At 37.1% G+C, this 20,415-nt stretch overlaps 1 protein-coding gene across 2 annotated transcripts in view; it reads left to right on the top strand.

Moving 5' to 3' along the window:
- Positions 1–1,385: 1,385 nt before the first annotated feature.
- The window catches only part of CLEC2D (C-type lectin domain family 2 member D), a 31,535-nt gene continuing 12,505 nt past the window's right edge, over positions 1,386–20,415 (top strand). The window contains exons 1-5 of one of the 2 annotated variants that reach the window (XM_059186171.1): positions 1,386–1,537; positions 2,844–2,893; positions 3,557–3,701; positions 18,330–18,482; positions 19,149–19,338. In XM_059186171.1, coding sequence (XP_059042154.1) covers positions 19,281–19,338 — 58 coding nt within the window. In that variant the 5' untranslated portion in view covers positions 1,386–1,537; positions 2,844–2,893; positions 3,557–3,701; positions 18,330–18,482; positions 19,149–19,280. Of the gene's footprint in view, positions 1,538–2,343; positions 2,409–2,843; positions 2,894–3,556; positions 3,702–18,329; positions 18,483–19,148; positions 19,339–20,415 lie in introns of those variants that run through there. The other variant, XM_059186170.1, reaches the window with a different exon arrangement.

Raw genomic sequence — 20,415 nt, 5'->3', positions numbered from 1 at the left:
TTATTTTTTTATTTTTGTTATCAAAAGCTGAAGTGAGTCTCTTATAGGCAGCATATTGTTGGATCTTCTTCTTCCTCCTCCTCTTTTTCCCCATTCCTCTTTTCTCATCTCTCCTCTCCCCTCCCTCCTCTTCTTCTCCCTTCTCCTACTCCCCCCATCTTCCCCCTCACTCCCTCCTTTTCCTTCCCCTCCTTCTTCCCCCCTTCTTCTTTCTTCTTTCTCCTCCTCCTCTTCCTTTTTCCTCTTCTTCCTCTTTTCTTTTTTCCATTTGGCCCCTCTGTGCCTTTTCATTACATAATTAATTCCATTTGCTTTTAGAGTAATTATTGATATGTAAAGACTTCATAATGCCATCTTATTAATGCTTTCTGACTATTTTGTAGTTCAGTTGTACTTTTTTCCTCATCTGCTGCCTACCTCTGTGAATTGGTGATTTTCTGTGGTGGCATGATCTGATTTCCTTCTCTTTGTTGTTGTGTGTGTGTGTGAATCTACTATGGTTTCACACAAAAGATTTTATAGATATGAGTGCATTTTATACTGATAGTGACTTAACTTAGACAACATACAGAAACTCTACCCCTTTAGCTTTCCTTTTACGTTTTTAATATTGAAATTTCCCGCTTTACACATCTTGTATTTAAGTATAGTAGCAATAATTGATTTTAATACTCTTTTTCTTTAACATTTGTAATATGGTTCAGTGATTAATACACCATTATGTTACAGAAGTAAAGTTTTTGGAATCTGATTAATTGGAGGTTTGCATTACTGTTTTCACACTTGAAGTAGCAGTCACTTCCTTCAATCTTTACTAGCTACCTTCAAGTGAGAGGTACTTTCTGTTGATCCTGCTCATATTTTGAGGCTTTCTCTGGCCTCGTAGGATATACTTGCTCCATGCTTCTTGTTCCCTATTTTGGCATAATTCTTAAGCTTGTATATTTTTCTCCACCTTCCAACAGAGCCTGTTGGCTTTGGTAACCTCCCTTTTTATTCCTGAGGGTAGTGCTAGAGTTGAAGATTATGTTTCCTCTCTTACCTCAAAACCTAACTTGTTTTCTGCATATACTGTGTCTAATCTAGTTTCCTCTTGCTGCCCTCCCAAGGAGTGCACATAAAGAGCCAGCTACAAATTGGGCGTAAGTGTGGGTTTGGTGCTAAGGGTTTTGGGGGTGCCTAGGCACCAGTTGGGGTGGTTCCTCAGGTGAAGTTTTCCCAGCAGCTCTTGGCCAGACTTCCTACTGGAGTCTAGAAAGCAGTTAGTAGGACCGGGTTTCTTGTCTTTTTTTTTTTTTTTTTTTCTTTTCTCTAGGAACCGGAACTACTTCTTTTTTTTTTTTAAAGATTTTATTTATTTATTTATTTGACAGACAGATCACACGGAGGCAGAGAGGCAGGCGGAGAGTGAGAGGGGAATAGGCTCCTTGCTAAGCAGAGAGCCCCATGCGGGGCTGGATTCCAGGACCCTGAGATCATGACCTGAGCCACCCAGGCGCCCCTAGAAACGGGAACTTCCATAAAGACTCTTGTGTCTGTAAGTATCTGCCCAAGTCAGCATTTTCCAGGCACTGTGGTCAAAAGGGATTGGATTCAGTGAACAAGATCCTCCTGGTTCCACAGCCATTTGGGGTCTGTCCCATTGCCCAATTCCTAGGTGAGTGTGACTTCTGAGTCCCTTGGCGTATGGTGCTGGAAAACACAAACTCCCAAAGCGACACTTTTGTTCGTGGATAGATGCCATGTTTTAAATGTTAAGAGAGGACAAAATGAGGGATTTTTAAGTTGCTATGTCACTTTGTAACTTTTCCAATTTAAATTTTCTCAATTTCATATTTGTTGGCTGATCAAAAGTCTATCAAATGAGTTTATACCTTTGCCAGAGGAAGAATACAGTTACATTTACATTTCTTATATTTACTTTTTTTTTTTTTTTTTTTTTTTTTTAGGTAATGAAAGTTTCAATTGTGGTTCAGTCTTAGTTTTTACTGTTGTAAGATTTCTTTTCTTTTAGGGCACATGGTTTTTAGTCACGCTGCTACAAAGAAAGAAGTAGACCAGAAGAAGTGGTGGGCTGCAAAGCACGATTTATGCAAAGCTCCCAGAAGAGGGAGGTGATCCAACCAGAGTGTCTTAAGTCTAGGGGGTTTTTACAGGCTTGTAGGCGACCATTCTAATATGATTACTCCTCCATGCGCCTGTCACCCAATCAGGTTTTTGTCCACGTGCTCATCTACCAATCAAGTAGTTGTTCACGTGGAAAGCGTGGAGCGCTTCTTCCAGGCTGTTGAAAGATCCTTTCAGGGGTGATCTTCCTTTTCTTCTTTTTCTTTTTTCTTCTTTTTACTTCTTCTTTTTGTGAGAAATGGCTTTCAGACAAAATCTAAATACGAAGACAGTTGTAAAAGGTTTGTACAGGGAAGTTTTTATTTTTGTTTGTTTTTTCCTTTTTTAAAATTTGAATTCGATTAACATATAGTATTAGTTTCAGAGGTAGAGTTCAGTGATTCACCTGCCTTTCTTCTGACTATCCTTATCATTTCATCGTACACAGTTTAATCATCATATGTAGCGCTTAAACTTCATATGAAATAAAATCATCAGTCCTAGTGAAGAATCTATAGTTCCATTCGTTTCATACAATGTCTTCATCTTTTCTGAGATCCTTATTTTAAACTATCCATTAGTTAGCTGGATCTATTTATTTATCAAGTAGTTTATTTTTAGAAAGATATATATTGTGTATGTTGTATTCAATGAGTTCCTAATGTTGTTTGGTTTTAATTTGCGTGAGAACTGAATGGATATAAGAACTTGCCTCACTCAGTATTTTTCTCATACAGTGCTGACATTATCAATTCCAGCCCTTGATGTGACTGTGGCAAAGTCCAAGGTGAGGTTGGCATGCCCCATTGTAAGCAACATACTTTATTTTTATTTTGAAAAATAAGAAGCTTTACCAAGATGTGCTTTATTTATTTATTCAATGCTCAGATTTAGTTGACTTCTTATTTCAGGACAGTTTTTTTCTGTTAATGCTTAGCTGTTTTCTACTGTGGGCTAGTCTTTAGGAATATTGAGTTTATGCATGTCAGAACTCTTTTCTTTCTTAAGAACCACTTTTATAAAATTATTTTTTCCAATTTTTTTCTCACCATACCACATACCCTCCCCAAAGTCCATTTCCTGGCCACCCCATCCCTACCACCCAGCTCCCCTCCAGCAGCCTACAGTTTGTTTCCTGAGATTAAGAGTCTCTTATAGTTTGTCTCCCTTTCTGGTTTAACCCCTTTCTAATTGTGTTGACTTGGTTTGCAGAGTCAGTATTATATCATGATATTTCTAACAATTTTCTTTTATGAGATATCAGTGGGCATTCTTATCTTTCTGATAAGAATATCAGAGGTATTTTTCACCTTCCTTTTTTGTGCTGAGAGCTGCCAGCTTATTTTTCATTTCTTTATTATGTCTTACCCTTTTAATTTTATCTGTTACAGGAGTTCTTTTTCAGTCTAAATTTGTTCCATCCTGTGTTTACCCATCTATCCATTAACAGGCATCTTGGCTGCTTCCAAATTTTCACACTTATGAATATAGCTACTCCAAACAGGCTTGGGCAGGCTTCTCAATGTCCCAGGACCTCAGTTTTTAAATCAACTAATTTGTGTAAATGCCAAGGAGCAACATTGCTGGACCATAGGGTAAGTGTGTTTTGCCAGCCTTTCTTTTCTTTTCTTTTTTTTCTTTTCTTTTTTTTTCTTTTTTTCTTTTCTTTCTTTTCCTTTCCTTTCCTTTTCTTTCTTTCCTTCTTATGATTTTTTTCTATTTATTTGAGAGACAGCAAGCAAGAAAAAGCAGGAGCCAGGGCTAGGGGAAGAGGAAGAGGAAGAAGCGGGCTCCCTACTGAGCAGGGAGCCAAATGCAGGACTGGATCCTGGGACCCTGGGATCATGACCTGAGCTACCCAGGCACCCCAAGCATATTCAGTGTATTAAGAAACTGGCAATATGTTTTTCAAAGTCATGTGTTTTTTTATTATTACCTGGTGGTGAAACTTCTAAAAAAAATCTCAGAGATTAAAATAGTCCACTGGGGGAAAAAAAAAAAGTGTCCTTGACCTAAGACTGATTTCTGCAGTTATTGTCTTGTTTTAACAATATGAACATACATAAAGACTGCTCCAACTGGACAAATCTTACTGTGGGCCGTCCTCAACTTTGAAATCTAATCACCCCAAGGAAATCCAAGAGAACAGGATGGAGAGAGACTTAACCCTAGGGGCAAAGCCCTGCCCCCATCTTTGTTAGGTCAGGCCATACCAGGATGCCGAGTCCTGAGCAGAATTTTACCCCCACTACATGTGTAAGGAAACCAATGACCTGCCAGCCTTCCTGTTTATGAAGTTTTGGTTTCCTGTTCTTCTATTTCAAAGGCTTTTAAGAGAATAGAAAGCCACAGGAGATAAAACTGAAAGCAAGAACTCCCTCTGGGGGTGGTCAACACTTCAGAGGAGGGGGGGCTGGGAAGCTGCTATTGTTCCTGGACTGAACAGGTGGTTGCAGCCCAGAAGCAGAGGCACTGGGCTCAGGGGGTCTGCAGCTATGGAGGGGTCCAGATCACAGATGAGAGAAAGCCACATGCAGAGATCTGCAGCCTTAAGACCCCCTCACCCCCACGAATCACATTCTTCAACTTTGTCCAGAGTTCCCCATTGGTGTGAAAGAGGAACTACCACCAGGAAAGGGAAAAAAGGGGGAGAAAAGAAAATGGCTTCTGGGTTTCTTTCTGACTTTGGCCTCAGGACCTCCCTAGCCTGGTAAACTTCTGCCCTGACCATGGCATTTGAAAAATTTGACCTGACTTCCTCCCCAGATGTTGTGAACCCCTGACCAGCTTTCTCTCTTCATCAGAGAGTGCAGAGCTTGGAAGGGGGCAGTGAGTAGTAGAGTTCTTGGGACAGGTCCAGGGGTTTGAGGCTTAAGGACTTTTGGAAAGACTGTTGGGGATACCTGTGTTTAGTGTTCTGATTCCGTCTCCCCCCCACCCATTATTTCTCAGTCTTCCTTTCTCCCTCCCCCAACTCCTTGGCCTTCTTGGGTTGAAAATTTATGAAAGCTGCTCTCAAGAAGCATTAGTATTTTAAGTGGAAGGCAGAGATCCATTTGGAGCTGGCCCAGGATTCCTTCTTTCCCAAGAACACAAATGCCTCAACTTTGAGAAAGAGATTTGTCTTAAAACTGGGTCTGAGTATGCATATACTCAGGTGGGGTGTCACTTTCTTGTCTTTTCTGGGGCCACCTCTGCCCTAAGAATTGTTGCCCAGTTGTGAGCACAGCCAGTTTGCTCCTCCGGGAGATGGTAAATGGCTGGAGCATTCCAGTCCCTTTCAGGGAGCTCAAGCAAAGAGCAATCTCTCAAAGAGCCCAGCTCACTGTTTATGGCAACTTGAGCTGAGAGCCCCCTCCTCGGCTCACTGAGAGTAACCTGTTTCCTACTCCCCTGCTTGGACACTACTCATTCAGGCACCCTCATTCATTCTGTGTGTCCTCAGATCCTGAGACCACAATGACCCACCTAGAATTCTGCCCTTTTCATGCCCTGAACCCCTTTCAGAAAGGGGAACCTCACTAGAGCAGATTTCTAAGTTTTCTGATTTTGTGCTCTGGTGTTATAGCACTTTCTGATAGCCGGCTCATGGAGGCCTGCCCTCACCCCCCCATCCCCCATTTATCTTCCTATATCTCCCCACAGATTCAGGCCTCCAAACCTCCTACATTGCAGAAAGCTGTCACTTTTCTACTTGTAGACTTCCAGATATGTTTTACTACATCGCAGGCTAAATTTGTGGGTGTTCAGAGTGGTTTGATAGATATACAGCTAAATTCAATGGGCCAGATGAAATGAGGTCCTCTACTCTTCCGTCATTCCATTTCTAACCAGCTGTGACCTTGATCAATTATCAAGCCCTTAAGTAGAGTTTCTTCATATGAAAAGTAAGGATAAGATACCAGTTGCTCTGCCCAGTTACAAGATTCAAATGAGCTAACAGATAAAAGTCTTTGCCAGTGTATCTGGCTCATAGTAAATGTTCAATAAATTGTTATTCTTCCATTATAACTCTCTGGAAATAAAAATAAAGTAGCAGCAATAGTTCTGCCACCAGTGTGGGGACATCTAAGTGACATTAAGTTTATCTCCATTTTCCTACTACCCCCAGCAGGAAGTCAGTGAGTTGTTCAAATCAGTTTCTGATAGAGATCATTACTGGTTGAATTACTCATTCAAAGCACATGTGGAAAACATTTCTTCATGGGAACAAGCTTGAAAAGTACATGGTACTTTTCAGAAAGTACAGAAAATGTCTGCATAATTTAGAACTTGCCCATTCTTCACTTTAAAACCATTCTGACTCATTCAGTCAAATGCCACTGAAATTCAGAGTGATCATTCTAATACATATATGATCAGGTCACTGGCTTGCATAGAATCTTTCAATAATTCCTCCTCTGCTCTTATTATACAACCCAAACTCCTAATGATAATTAAGGCCACATAATGTAATTATGTCTCCCTTTCCTTTCCATCTTTAAAATGCCTGTGCTCTCCAAACTTGATACCAAAAAAGAGAGAGAGAGAATATTATATACTAAGTAAATTTCCTAGTAGGGTAAAGCACCAAGCTTGTGAAGAGTTCGAGAAGGTGCAATTGTCAAGCCAGAATTTTTACAGAAACTCCGTGGTGTTCACTGGAAATAATATAGTAGTCACCCCTTATCTATGGTTTCACTTCCTGTGTTTTCATGGACCCTTTTTAAACTGTGGTCCAGAAATAGTCCTCCTGAGATCACCTCAGAAGGCCAGTAGTAGCTTAATGCTACATCTTATTGCCTACATCATTCATCTCACTTCATCTCATCACATAAGCATTTTATCGTCTCACATCATCACAAAAGGAAGAGTGAGCATAGTATAATCAGATATTTTGAAATAGAAAAACGACATCTACATGACTTTTATTATATAGTGTGTTGTTAAAATTGTTCTGCTTTATTGTTGTTCATCTTAAGAGATTAAGATTTTATGTGCCTATTTTATAACTTAAACTCTATAGTAGGTATGTAAATTAAAAAAAAAACAAACTACACAACATAGTATATATAGAGGGCTTGGGACTCTCTGCACTTGCGGACAATCCACTGGGGGACTTAGAATGTGTTCCCCATGGGTATGGAGGGATTGCTGCATTGCTGTATTAGCAGTTAGAGAAGGAATGAGGCCTCAGCCATCCATGAGTGATCGGGACTATAGTCACATCAGCAGCTGCAGTTCCAAAGACCTGAATTCCAGTGTAGAGGATAAATTCTCTGAAAGAGTGCATCAACTGTGGGTGTGGTGAATGAATAGAGAACTGCAACCATGGAGGAGTTTGGCCAACTCTTCTTAATCTTCATTCCATCAACACATACCATGGATGTACTTTCTGAACTTCCCCATGCTTGTGTTCTCATAGCTGTTATTTACCCAACTGAAACCGCATTATATTGTGTTGCTATTACTTAACCAATTTTCTTATTTCCCAATAAGAGTGTAGCTACATCCAGGAAGAGGACACAGTGACTTCTTCCTGATTGTGTTCTCAGTGCTTTGTGTAGTCCCTGATGGATAGTAGTTAATACCTATTAATTAGTCTGGTTGAATGTATTTTTCTGTTGTTTATTTTTAAAAAATCATACTCTTAATAGTTTGTGGCCAGTTTGATTAAGAACATGTGTAGTCTTTCTGTATCATGGGGTATACTTAATAGTCTTTTGACATAGTTGAATTTGAGTAAAGTAGAACAATGATATAATCTCTCCTGCAAATAACCCAGAAACCTTTGAGATAAAGTACATCGACTCTACAATACAGCAATGATGCAAGTTATATTTAAAGACATTTGGGATTTTCATTCATTATGCTAATTCTCCTATTATGAAATAAAATAGAAGTAGATTTTGACATTTGTGCAGTAGAAAGTAAGGTACGAGATATGTACAATTATTTTGTCAATGTAGGAAATAGATTTAATGCTGGTACTTAAATCTTGTTTTTTGACGTTGGGGTTTTTAAATTTTATTTTTTAAGTTCTGTTTTATTGTGGTAATAACACTTAACTGAGGTCTACTCTCTTAACAAATTTTGAAGAGTATAATGCATTATTTTCTGTAGGTACAGAGTCATACACATATCTAAGGCTTATTCACCTTGCTTAACTGAAACTTTATGTCTTTGATTAGTAATTCCCTCTTTCCTTCCCTCCCCTTCCCCTAGCACCTATTATTCTGCTGTTTGATTCTCTGAATTTGACTATTTTAGATTAACTAATGGAATCATTTGGTCTTCATGTTTCTGTAGCTGACTTATTTGACTTAATGTCCTCATGTTTCATCCATGTCATCACATATTGCAGAATGTCATTCTCTTTAAAAAGCTGAACAGCATTCCATTACACATATAGATCATGTTTTCACTATCAGTTCATCTACAGATGGACATTTAGGTTGTTTCCATGTCTTAGCTATTGTGAATAGTGCTTACTGAACATGGGAGTGCTAATGTTGCCAAGATCCTCATTTCAATTCTTTTGATAAATATCCATAAGTGAGGCTGTTGAATAATATGGTAGTGCTATTTTTAATTTTTTGAGGAACCTCCATACTCTTTCACATAGAAGCTACATCATTTTGCATTCCCACCAACAATGTGTAAGTGTTCTAATTTCTCTACATCTTCCCCTGCATCTTTTAGTTTTTCTGTTTTGTTGGAGTTGGGGGGTGGGTTCTTTTTCAGTAATAGCCATTCTAAGAGGTGTGAAGTGATGTCTCCTGGTTTTGATTTGCATTTCCCTGACAGTGCTATTGAGCATTTTTCCATATACGCCTGTTGGCTATTTGTATGTCTTCTTTAAAGAAATGTCTATTCAAATCTTTAGCCCCTTTTCTATTTTTAATTTTTTAAATTTAAATTGAATTAATTAACATATACTGTATTAATAGTTTCAGAGGTAGAGTTTAGTGATTCACCAGTCTGATATATTACCACTCTTCATTACATCATACTCTCCTTAATGTCCATCACCCAGTTACCCCACACTCCCACCTCCTTCCCCTCCAGCAACCCTCAGTTTGTTTCCTATGGTTAAGAGTTTTATGGTTTATCTCCCTCTCTCATTTTGTCTTATATTTCTGTCCATTGCCCTATGATTCACTGTTTTGTTTCTTAATTCCACATATGAGTGAGATCATATGATAATTTTCTTTTCTCTGTTTGACTTCTTTCACTTAGTATAATACCCTCTAGTTCCATCCATGTCATTGCCATTTGTATCTTTGGGGTAAATACCTAGTCGTGCAATTGCTGGGTCATAGCATAGCTCTATTTTTTACTTCTTAAGGAACCTACATACTGTTTTCCAGAGTGGCTTCTCCAGCTTCCATTCCCGCCAACGTTGTAGGAGGGTTCCCCTTTCTCCACATCCTCCCCACTGTTGTTCCTTGTCTTGTTAATTTTAGCCATTCTAACTGGTGTAAGGTGGTATCTCATTGTGGCTTTGATTTGTATTTCTCTGATTGCAAGTGAGGTGGAGCATTTTTTCATCTGTCTGTTGGCCATTTATGTGTCTTATTTGGAGAAATGTCTGTTCGTGTCTTCTGCCCATTTCTTGATTGGATTATTTGTTCTTTGGGTGCTGAGTTTGGCATGTTCTTTATAGATTTTGGATACTTGTCCTTTATCTGATAAAATATTTACAAATACCTTCTCCCATTCTGTTGGTTGTCTTTTAGTTTTGTTGACTGTTTCCTTTGCTGTACAAAAACTTTTATCTTGATGACGTCCCAGTTGTTCATTTTTGCCTTTGTTGGAGATGCGTCTTGCAGGAAGTTGCTGAGGCTGAGATTGAAGAGGTTACTACCTGTGTTCTCCTCTAGGATGTTGATAGATTCCTGTCTCACATTGAGGTCTTTCATCCATTTTGAGTCTATTTTTGTCTGTGGTGCAAGAAAATGGTCCAGTTTCATTCTTCTGCATGTGACTGTCCAATTTTCCCAGCACCATTTGTTGAAGAGACTGTCTTTTTGCCATTGGATGTTCTTTCCTGCTTTGTTGAAGATTAGTTGACCATAGAGTTGAGCATCCATTTCTGGGTTCTCTATTCTGTTCCACTGATCTATGTGTCTGTTTTTGTGCCAGTACCATACTGAATTGATGATGACAGCTTTGTAATAGAGCTTGAAGTTCAGGATTGTGATACCACAAGCTTTGGGGTTTTTTCCCCCCAACATTCCTTTGGCGATTTGGGGTATTTCCTTGTTCCATACAAATTTTAGGATTATTGATTCCAGCTCTGTGAAATAGTTGATGGTATTTTGATAGGGACTGTATTGATGTGTAGATTGCTTTGGGTAGTATGGACATTTTAACAGTATTTGTTCTTCCAACTCATGAACATGGAATGTTTTTCCATTTCTTTGTGTCTTCCTCCATTTCTTTCATGAGTGTTCTACAGTTTCCTGAGAACAGATCCTTTGCCTTTTTGGTTAGGATTATTCCTAGTTATCTTATGATTTTGGTGCAGTTGTAAATGGGATCAGCTCCTTAATTTCTCTTTCTTCTGTCTCATTGTTAGTGTATAGAAATACCACTGATTTTTGTGCATTGATTTTATATCTTGTCATTTTGCTAATTCCTGTATGAGGTCTAGCAATTTTGGGTGGAATTCTTTCAGTTTTCCACATAGAGTATTATGTCTTCTGCGAAGAGTGAGAGTTTGACTTCTTTTTGGCCAATTCAGATGCCTTTTATTTTATTTTTGTTGTTGTTGTTTGCTGAGGCTAAGAGTTCTTAGTACTGTGTTGAGCAACAGTGGTGATAGTGACAGCATACTGTCCAGGCAGCTTTCTTCATTTCTATGGGGTGAAGGTCCCCTTCCTCCAGCTAGATGCACCAGGTTGAACAGCTTGGGAAAACTCCTGCTCCCGTGCACAGCAGACCAGGAGAGCCCCTGTGGTACCAAATAAGCCAAGGCCAAAATAGCATGGTAAAACCTCTGAAAATTCACACTGGAAACACAGATCACAAAAGTGGGCCAGAACATGCATGCTAAATTGAAAAAAGGTGACTGTCTGCTAAAATGAAAATGAATAGTTCCCAGAGTCTCCAAACATAATAGACAGAATATCTAGGATACGATGGAAACTCATCTATCATACCATGAACCAGGGAAAGAACTTGATAAAAACACTTAGAAAACTAGGGATGGGGGAGGAGAACTTCAACTCAATAAAAAGCATCTATACAAAACATATAGCCGACCTCATATTTAATGGTGAAAGACTAAATTCTCTCTCCCTGTTATTGGGAACAAGGGAATTATGTCCTGTCTCACCACCAGCATTTAACATCATAGTGGAAATTCTAGGCAGTGTTATAAGACAAAAATATAAATGAGCAAACAAAAATAAGCGAGACATATAGGATAGAAAGGAAGAATTAAAACTCCTTTTATTTGCAGATCACAGGATTGTCTACATAGAAAACCCAAGAAAAATGAAAACAAAACAAAGACTTCCTAGAACTAATGTGATCTCAGCAAGTTTGCAAGATACAAGTTCAACATACAAAAATCAATCACATTTCTATATACTAGCAATTAACATGTGATAACAGATTAAAAACACAATAGCAACCACAGTCATTCCAAAGAAAGTGAAATACTGATGTAAAAAACTAAAACCTATTCAGGATAAGAATGATGAAATTTTAACATGCCGATGAAAGGGGCACCTGGGTGTCTCAGTAGGCTAAGCGTCCAACTCTTGACTTCTGTTCAGATCATGGCCTTAGGTTTGTGAGATCAAGACCTCCATTGGGCTGCATGCTCAGCAGGGAATCTGCTTGAGATTCCCTCTCCCTCTACTCTTCTTCCCATTTGTGTGTGTATGTGTGTTTTCTCTGTCTAAATAAATACAATCTTAAAAAATAAAGTTTTGATAAAAAGTAAAAGAAAACCCAGATAAATTGAGATACACACTGTATTCATGGATTTGGAGACTGCAGGTGATCTATAGGTTTGATGCAATTTTTATCAAAATCCCAGTAGGATTTTTGTAGAGATAAATTATAAACAGTCTTATTCAAGAATTCAAATGGAAAGGCACAGGCCTTAAGAAAGCTAAAAATAATCTTTAAAAAGAAGAATAAAGTGGGGAAATCCTCCTATATGATGTAAGATCATTAAAACAATAGTATTTGGTGAGTGCTGTGAAGTGTGTAAACCTGGTGATTCACAGACCTGGGGATAAAAATATATGTATATAAAAAATATATGTTTATAAAAAATAAAAAATTAAAAAAAAAAAAAAAAACCAAAAAAAACCTAACCCCCCCCCAAAAAAAAACCCTTGAACTTTGACCTAAACCTTACATCTTAAACAAACATTAATATAGGAGGGGCCATAGGTTTAAGTTTATAATATAAAACAAGAAAACCTTTGGGAAAGAAACGTGGAATAGTTTTGGATATAGAGCTGTACAGTGAATCTTAGATTTGACACCAAAAGCATGATTCATAAAAGGAAAAATTGTAAACTAAATATCTTTATTTTGCATAATACCCTTTTAAGAAAATGAAAAGCTGGGCCTGGGAGAAAATGTGTATACCACATGCCTGACAAAAGACTAGTATCTAGAATATATAAAAGACTGTTAAAACTCAACAATAAAAAAAAAAAATCCAATTAGAAAATGGGTGCAATGACTTTTTTAAAAAGGATTTTTTTTTTTTTTAGAGAAGTTTTGGGAGATATTCCATACACTCCCAACCCCACACATGCATAGCCTCATTATCAGCAGCACTTACCCTAATGGAACAAAACACCAAGGAGGAACCTGCATTGACACAGGCTAATCTCCCGAAGTCCGTAGTTTACCTTTGGGTTTCATTCTTGGTGTTATGCATTCTATGAATTTGGACAGAAGTATAATGACATCTATCCATAACTATAACATCAAACTGAGGATTTTCACTGGCCTGAAAATCCTCTCTGCTCTGCTAATTTATCTCCTTGTATCCCCTCAGCACTATAACCACTGACTTTTTATTGCCTTCATAGTCTTGCCTTTTCCAGAAAGTCATATAATTGGAATGATAAACTTTTTCACAATGATTTCTTGCACTTAGTAATATGCATTTAAGTTTCTTGTGTGTATTTATAGCTTATTTCTTTTTAGCTCTGAATAATATTGCATTGTATGAATGTTCTGGTGTTTTATCTACTCAGCCACTGAAGGACATCTTGATTGCTTTTAAATTTTGGCAATTATGAAGAAGGCTGCTAAAAACATCCTTGTGCAGATTTTTATGTAGGCATAAGATTACAGCTTCTTTGGAACAATACCAAGGAGCATGATTACTGAATTATATGGACCAAATATATTCAGTTTTATAAGAAACCACCAAACTGTCTCCAAAGTGACAGTATCATTTTGCATTTTACCAGCAATGCACAAGAGTTTCTGTGGCTCCATATTTTTACAAACATTTGGTGTTGTTCCAGTTTCTGGCCATTCTAATAGATGTGTCATGATATATCATTGATATTTTAATACGCATTTCCCTGATGATATGTCATGGAGAGTACCTTTTCATATGCTAACTTTTCATCTATGTATTTCTGGTGAGCTGTCTATTAGGATCTTTGACCCATTTTTATTTTTATTTTATTTTATTTTATTATTATTTTTAAACATTTTATTTGATAGACAGAGATCACAAGCAGGCAGAGAGGCAGGCAGAGAGAGAGGGGGAAGCAGACTCCCTGCTGAACAGAGAGCCCAATGCACGGCTCGATCCCAGGACTGTGAGATTATGACCTGAGCCGAAGGCAGAGGCTTTAACCCACTGAGCCACCCAAGTGTCCCATTTGACCCATTTTTAATTGAGGTGTTTATTTATTTCTCAATATTGTGCTTTAAGTGTTTTCTGTGTATTTTGGAAACCAGTTTTTTACTGGATATGTCTTTTGTCAATTTTTTCTCTTGGTCTGTGTCTTTTCTTCTAATTCTCTTGTTATTGTCTTTTGCGGAGCAAAAATTTTTAATTTTAATAAAATCCAGCTTATCCATTATTTCTTTCAAGAATTATGTCTTTGATGTTGTATCTAAAAAGAGATCATTATATCTAAGGTATTCTAGGTTTTCTTCTATGTTATCTTCCATGAGTGTTATTTCAGATCTAGAGACACATGCAGGTTGAAAGTGAAGGGATAGAAAAATAATCTAGACACATAACCAACTTCCCCCAAAATCAACTCAAAATGGATCATAGACCTAATGGTATGGTGCAAAACCATGAATCTCTTGTAGACAGCATATAGATGCATCTTTCTTTTGTATCTATTCAGTCAGCTATATCTTTTGATTGGAGTATTTAATCGTTTCACATGCGAAGTAATTATTGTCCTTATTTCCATTGTGTTACTCATTTTATGGTTGTTTTTGTAGTTCTCCTCTATTCCTTTCTTCTCTTGCTTTTCTTCCCTTAGGATTTGATGGCCTTCTATAGTGATATGCTTGGATTCTTTTCTCTTTATTTTTTGCTTATCTGTTACAGGTTTCTGATTTGTGGTTACCATTAGGTTTATATGTAATATCCTATGTGTATAGCAGTTTATATTAGTTTGATTTTCACTTGAAATCTAAAAGCACTAAATTCTCCACCCCCATATTTTATGTTGTCATGCCTTTTTATTTTTTTGAATCCTTTGACCGATTTTTTTAGATATAATTGATTTTACTATTATTATGCTTTACCTCTGTACTAGTTTTATAAGTGATTCATCTATTACTTTTATCATATTTGTATATACCTATGAAATTTTTTCCTTCTGAAGTTTGTTTACTCTTGATTGGAGCCTTTTCTTTCCACCCAAAGAATCCCCTTTAACATTTCTTATAAAGCTGGAGATGAATTTCTTTAAATTTGTTTGGGAAACCCTTTATCACCCTTTCAATTCTGAATGATATCTTTGCTGGACAGAGTATTCTTAGCTACAGATTTCTTACTCTGAGCACTTTGAATATATCATGCCACTCCATTCCAGCCTCGTGAAAGGCTAAGAAATCAGCTAACAGTCTCATGGGGCTTATATGTATGTAACTGTTTTCCTTTCTTTCATTCCTTTTAAAATTCTCTATCACTACTTTTTGCCATTTTAATTATTGTGTGTCTTGGTATGGACGTCATTGGGTTGATTTTTCTTAGGCTTTCTTGTGCTTCCTGGATCTGGGTTTCTGTTTCCTTCTTCAGATTAGGGAGGTTTTCAGCTATTATTTCTTCAATGAAATTTTCTGCCTCTTTTCTCTTCTCCTTTTGGGATCTCTATAATGCAAATGTTATTATGCTTGATGACATTGCTGAGTTCTCTTAACATATTCATATTTTTTATTAGTTTTTTTTTTCTTTTCCTTGTTCAGCTTGATACATTCCCACTACTTTATCTTCCAGCTCCTTGATTTGTTCTTCTGCTCTCTCTAGTGTATATTTTTCCCTTTAGTGTATTTTTAATTTTAGTAATTGAGTTCTTTATCTCCGTCTGGTTCTTTTTGACTTTTCTCTTTGTTGAAGGTCTCATCGGCTCTTTTGCTCTTTTCTCAAGTCTAGTGAGGATCGTTAGGACCAACCTTTTGAATTCTTTATCTGACATATTGCTTATCTTTGTTTTGCTTAGTTTTTTTTTTTTTTTTTTTTTTTTTTTCTGTGATTATGCCCTGTTCTTTCATATGGGACACATTCCCCTGTCTCCTCATTTTGTCTATTTCTCTGTGTCTGTTTCTATGTGTTAGGAAAGTTGGCAATATTGTCTGCTTTTAAAAACAGTGGGTTTATGAAGAAGGGTTTCAGTAATGCCCTGTAGTGCAATGTTCCTTGTGCATCAGAACTTGGTGTGTCAGGGGTGTCTCCTAAGTGTGTTGTATGTGCTCTACTGTTGTGGTTGAGATGTTTTTGCTTTCATTCCAGTTGTCTGCAATGCTCTCTTTGTCTATTATATGCAGAGTTTGGTCCCTGTGCTGTTAAGAGGCTAGTCTTAGGCCACCTTGGGCTGGTGTTGGGTCAAAATAGATGCCTGCCCTCAGCCCATTTCTGGGGCTATAGTCATACTGGTGTGTGTGGTTATCATACCCTATTCTCAGGGCAGGTCACTGTGGAGTGGTGCTGGTCATTTTGAGGATGTTTGCAGGATAAGACCGGCAACCACTTTAGAGGGACTCTGCTGAATTGGGATAATCATCCCAATGGTGCAGTCTGCAAGAGAATGCAGGGACAGGGCACATTGTTAGAAAATCTAGGTGGAGAGTGTTTGGACTGATTCCCATAGATATCTGTGTATATAGGCTAGTGGGCGGGGGAGAGAAATGGCACCACCCAGCTTCTTTGTTATTGGAGAAGTCTCCCAAAGGTATCTGCCCCTCTTGTATATGCTTTGAGACTAAGAAATACATCTTCCTGTGTATCCCATATGCTCTTCAAACTGCTGCTTTTATGCTATACTTAGGGTTGTTTGTTATACTGTTTCTTTAAGGGTTGGGACTCAGTTTCTCATCACCCTCAGGCTCTCTCAGAGCCAAGCTTGCTGATTTTTAAAGTTTCTGGTGTTAAGCCCTGCTGATGGAACCATGTGGTAATGGAATGGTTCTGTATCCTGACAGTGTGAGTGTCATTATCTTGGCTGTGATATCATACTGTGGCTTTAATTAATTGGTTAGTTAATTAATTAATCAATTTTAATGTATTCTCCTTGATTCAACTTTATTTTAGGGTTGGCACAATTTCCTTTTCTATATATGTGAATGTGTATATATAAATACTGTATGATGTTGGTGAATTAATGTTTGTGAGATTTTTACTAAGCAAAGACATGGAAACCAAACATACTGTAGTTTTTTAAAATGTTACTCTCAGGGAAACTGGCTAAAGGGAACATGGGTTCTTTCTGTAATATTTCTCATAACCACATATGACTCTATAATAATCTGAAAATTTAATAAACCCATTTAAGTAAAAAATGAAAGCTCTGTTAGGTGGGGTCAAAACTAATTCACCTCTTTCCTGCACACAGAGTCAGGACCCACTACATAATTTGCAGTGTCAAGTGCAAAATAAAAACACGGAGTGTCTTGTTTAAATAGTAGTAATAATTTGAAGACATTGATGGCAGCATATTAAACAAGTGGAAAGCCCTTTTGAGCATGGAGATCTGCTGCTGGACAGACAGTATATCTGTGTAGCTGGTCCTGTGCACAGTCATTTTTCAGTCCAGTTGCAATTTATCATTGACTACTCATGCTCAGTGTGTTTGCTTCCTGAAGAGGGTACTTCCTTTGCTGAGCTAGTTAACAATAGTTGCTTTGCCTAGTGGGCTTCTCTCACTCCTCTCAGAGCCTAGCATAATGCATTAGGATGAAACACACCATTTCTCCTACCCTTGAAGAAACATTGACATTCAAAATATTTAAACGTAGGCACTGGACTATCGGAAAAATCTCCGGCCAGTGTTCTGCACTTGTGGGAAATGGTGTTATCTGAAACTAGAAGAAAGACCAAGAAAAGTGGGGCAGAGTTCAAGTAAGACTAAATAATTTTCATGAGATTTTGCTGTTTTGTATAATTTTTTTTATCACTGATGTGTTTCAACAAAACAAAATCTGCTAAGATTTATTTTATTTTATTTTTTTAAAAGATTTTATTTATTTTTTTGACAGAGAGAGGAGACACAGTGAGAGATGGAACACAAACAGGGGTGTGGGAGAGGGAGAAGCAGGCTCCCTGCTGAGCAAGGAGCTTGACATGGGACTGGATCTCAGGACCCCGGGATCATAACCAGAGCCGAAGGCAGATGCTTAATAACTGAGCTACCCAGGTTTCCCTAAATTTACTTTTACATTAGTCACTTGGGGTAGTTTTTTCTATTGACTAGTAATAGCTCTGAAGGAACTTTTTTATTTTCACAGATAATTAGTCACTTATTTCTGTCTCTTAAATACATGCCTAATTTTAGAAAAAAATCTTGTTTCAGAAAAGGAAAAATCCTTTTCCTAAGTGAAATTAAAATAGTTCTCTGTGTCCTCTGTCCTTTCACCATGCAAAAAACATGCCAGTGTATCTTAAGTATGGTGTCAGCACAGGGTTTCATAAGAAAGTGAACAAGATCTTAGGGCTTAGAAGTCATGAAATGCACAGTTTAGTATAGAGTTAATTAGAAAGTTATTTTCTCATGTTTCACGCTTCACAGGTTGTGTTCCAGCCATCTTAAATATCAGGAGGTTTCTCAGTTACATTCCATGTTCTCTTCTCTTTGGGCATAGATGAACACAGTTCCCTTCAACTGGAGCCCTTCTGCCATTTCAGCCCCACTGTTTTGTTCAGCTAACACATCATCATGACTGTAAGAACTAATTTTTCTGTTTCTTTTTCTCATAGTGAGGAGCTGTTTCAGGAATAGAAACTGAGATTTTATGAGTGTATGAGGAGTATAATTTATAAATGTCAGAGGAGTCAGGGGAATCAACATTTGACCTTTACTGACTATGTAGGGTCTTAAACTTTCAAAGCAGTTTCTACATCAATCTAAATTATTTAGAATCATTTCTAAATCAAAGTAGTCTGTCAGTATCTGTGAATTTAAAGACAAATTAGTCTTTACTCAAGAAGCTTATTTTAAAATAAAAATGGTAATATTAGGCTCATTATTTAGTTGTACTAATTAAATGAGAACACATACTTAAGCCTTTCATCCATACTTCTGTATCATGGTAAGGGACAATAAACCATAGTTTTATGTTAACACACCATGAGAATAATAGTAAAAGTATCATTATTAGTTCTGTCATCTGTGTAGGAATTCCAAGAAAATGTGGAATTTATCAAGGTTTACTTTCTGTCCTCTTTGACAACAAAATCATGAAAAAATGCAAAATAGGATAAACCTGAAAATTTACATTTACTTCTGCGGACTACAAGTTGAGAGTTACCACTTTTATGCTGAGAACCATAAGAGGCATTTGCTGTAGCAAGTGGTTTTCAGCATCGCTTCTTTCTCTTTCCTTTTTAGTCATGTATAAACCGAAGCCAAAGCTTCAGTTAGAGGAAGTTCTAACCAGAATGTGAGTTTTTCTCGTTTTTTTCACATTCTGGAGATGAAATTGCCAACTGAGTGAGCTATTCTGTAAAAACTGAGCACAAAATGCATGATGGCAATCAACTGAAGAAAGACAGTGAAGCAGTGGAATTGACAGACTCAAGTAAGAAGATGGGCTGTATGTCATGAATGTGGGCACTGAGGTGGTAAGATTATAGCAGTGATGGGATCTAGTTTCTGCACAGGGACTTTTCAAGGATGAGAGATGGAGTGCTGAAGTTTATAAATTAGTTTATAATTTTTGTAAAACTATGCAGTTACTTAAGTATACTTGTCCTAACAAGTAAGGAGAGAGAACTATTAGAGAAAGTTGTAAGAGAATGGGGGTCAGGTTAAACTTATGATTGAGAATAAATATTTAAAAATTAGTGTCACTGAAACACATACTATTTTATCAATATTAATATTATTAATAACCCATCAGCCAGCTGTTAAATATTAAAATTTAAAATATTAAATTAAACATTAAATGATGAAATTAAAAATTAATAAACATTAATAAAATTAATTTTACTGAGGGGCACCTGAGTGGTACAGTTGGTTAAGCACCCGACTCTTGATTTTGGGTCAGGTCATGGTGTCAGGGTCATGAGACGGAGCCCCACACTGGGCTCCAGTTTCTGCATGGAATCTGTTTAAGAGTGTCTCTCTCTTCTTAACTAAATAAATTCATTATTTATTATAAATTATTCATTAACATTATTTTATCAATATTAATATTAATTCTGTTTATTATTTTAAATATTTATTTATATTATTATGAATATAAATTTAATTTATTACACACTTACTAATTATTAAAAAATAATTTTACTGAAAAGAGCAATACATTGTTGAAAGTGTTATATTGACATATGGTATTATTATTATTAAATAAGGCAAAAAGGGGGATGCCTGGGTGGCTTAGTCAGTTAAGTGTCTGCCCTGGCTCAGGTCATGATCTCAGGATTCTGGGATTGAGCCCCACATCCAACTCCCTGTTCAGCAAGGAGTCTTCTTCTCTCTTTCCCTCTGCCCCTTCTCCCAGCTCGTTGGACTCCCTCTCTTAAATAAATAAATAATATCTTTAAAAATAAGTAAGGTAAAAAATCTATAATGAAATCTCATAGGAAAGAAAGAATTAAAAAGGAAAGTTTAAATAAAGAGTCTAACAAATAAAAACCATAAACAGAAGTCAAAG

This window comes from Mustela lutreola, chromosome 8 (assembly GCF_030435805.1).
Source record: "Mustela lutreola isolate mMusLut2 chromosome 8, mMusLut2.pri, whole genome shotgun sequence".
In the NCBI taxonomy this organism is placed as follows: Eukaryota; Metazoa; Chordata; class Mammalia; order Carnivora; family Mustelidae; genus Mustela; species Mustela lutreola.
Note: the sequence above shows the minus strand (reverse complement) of the source record. Positions and strands in the feature narration are given on the sequence as shown.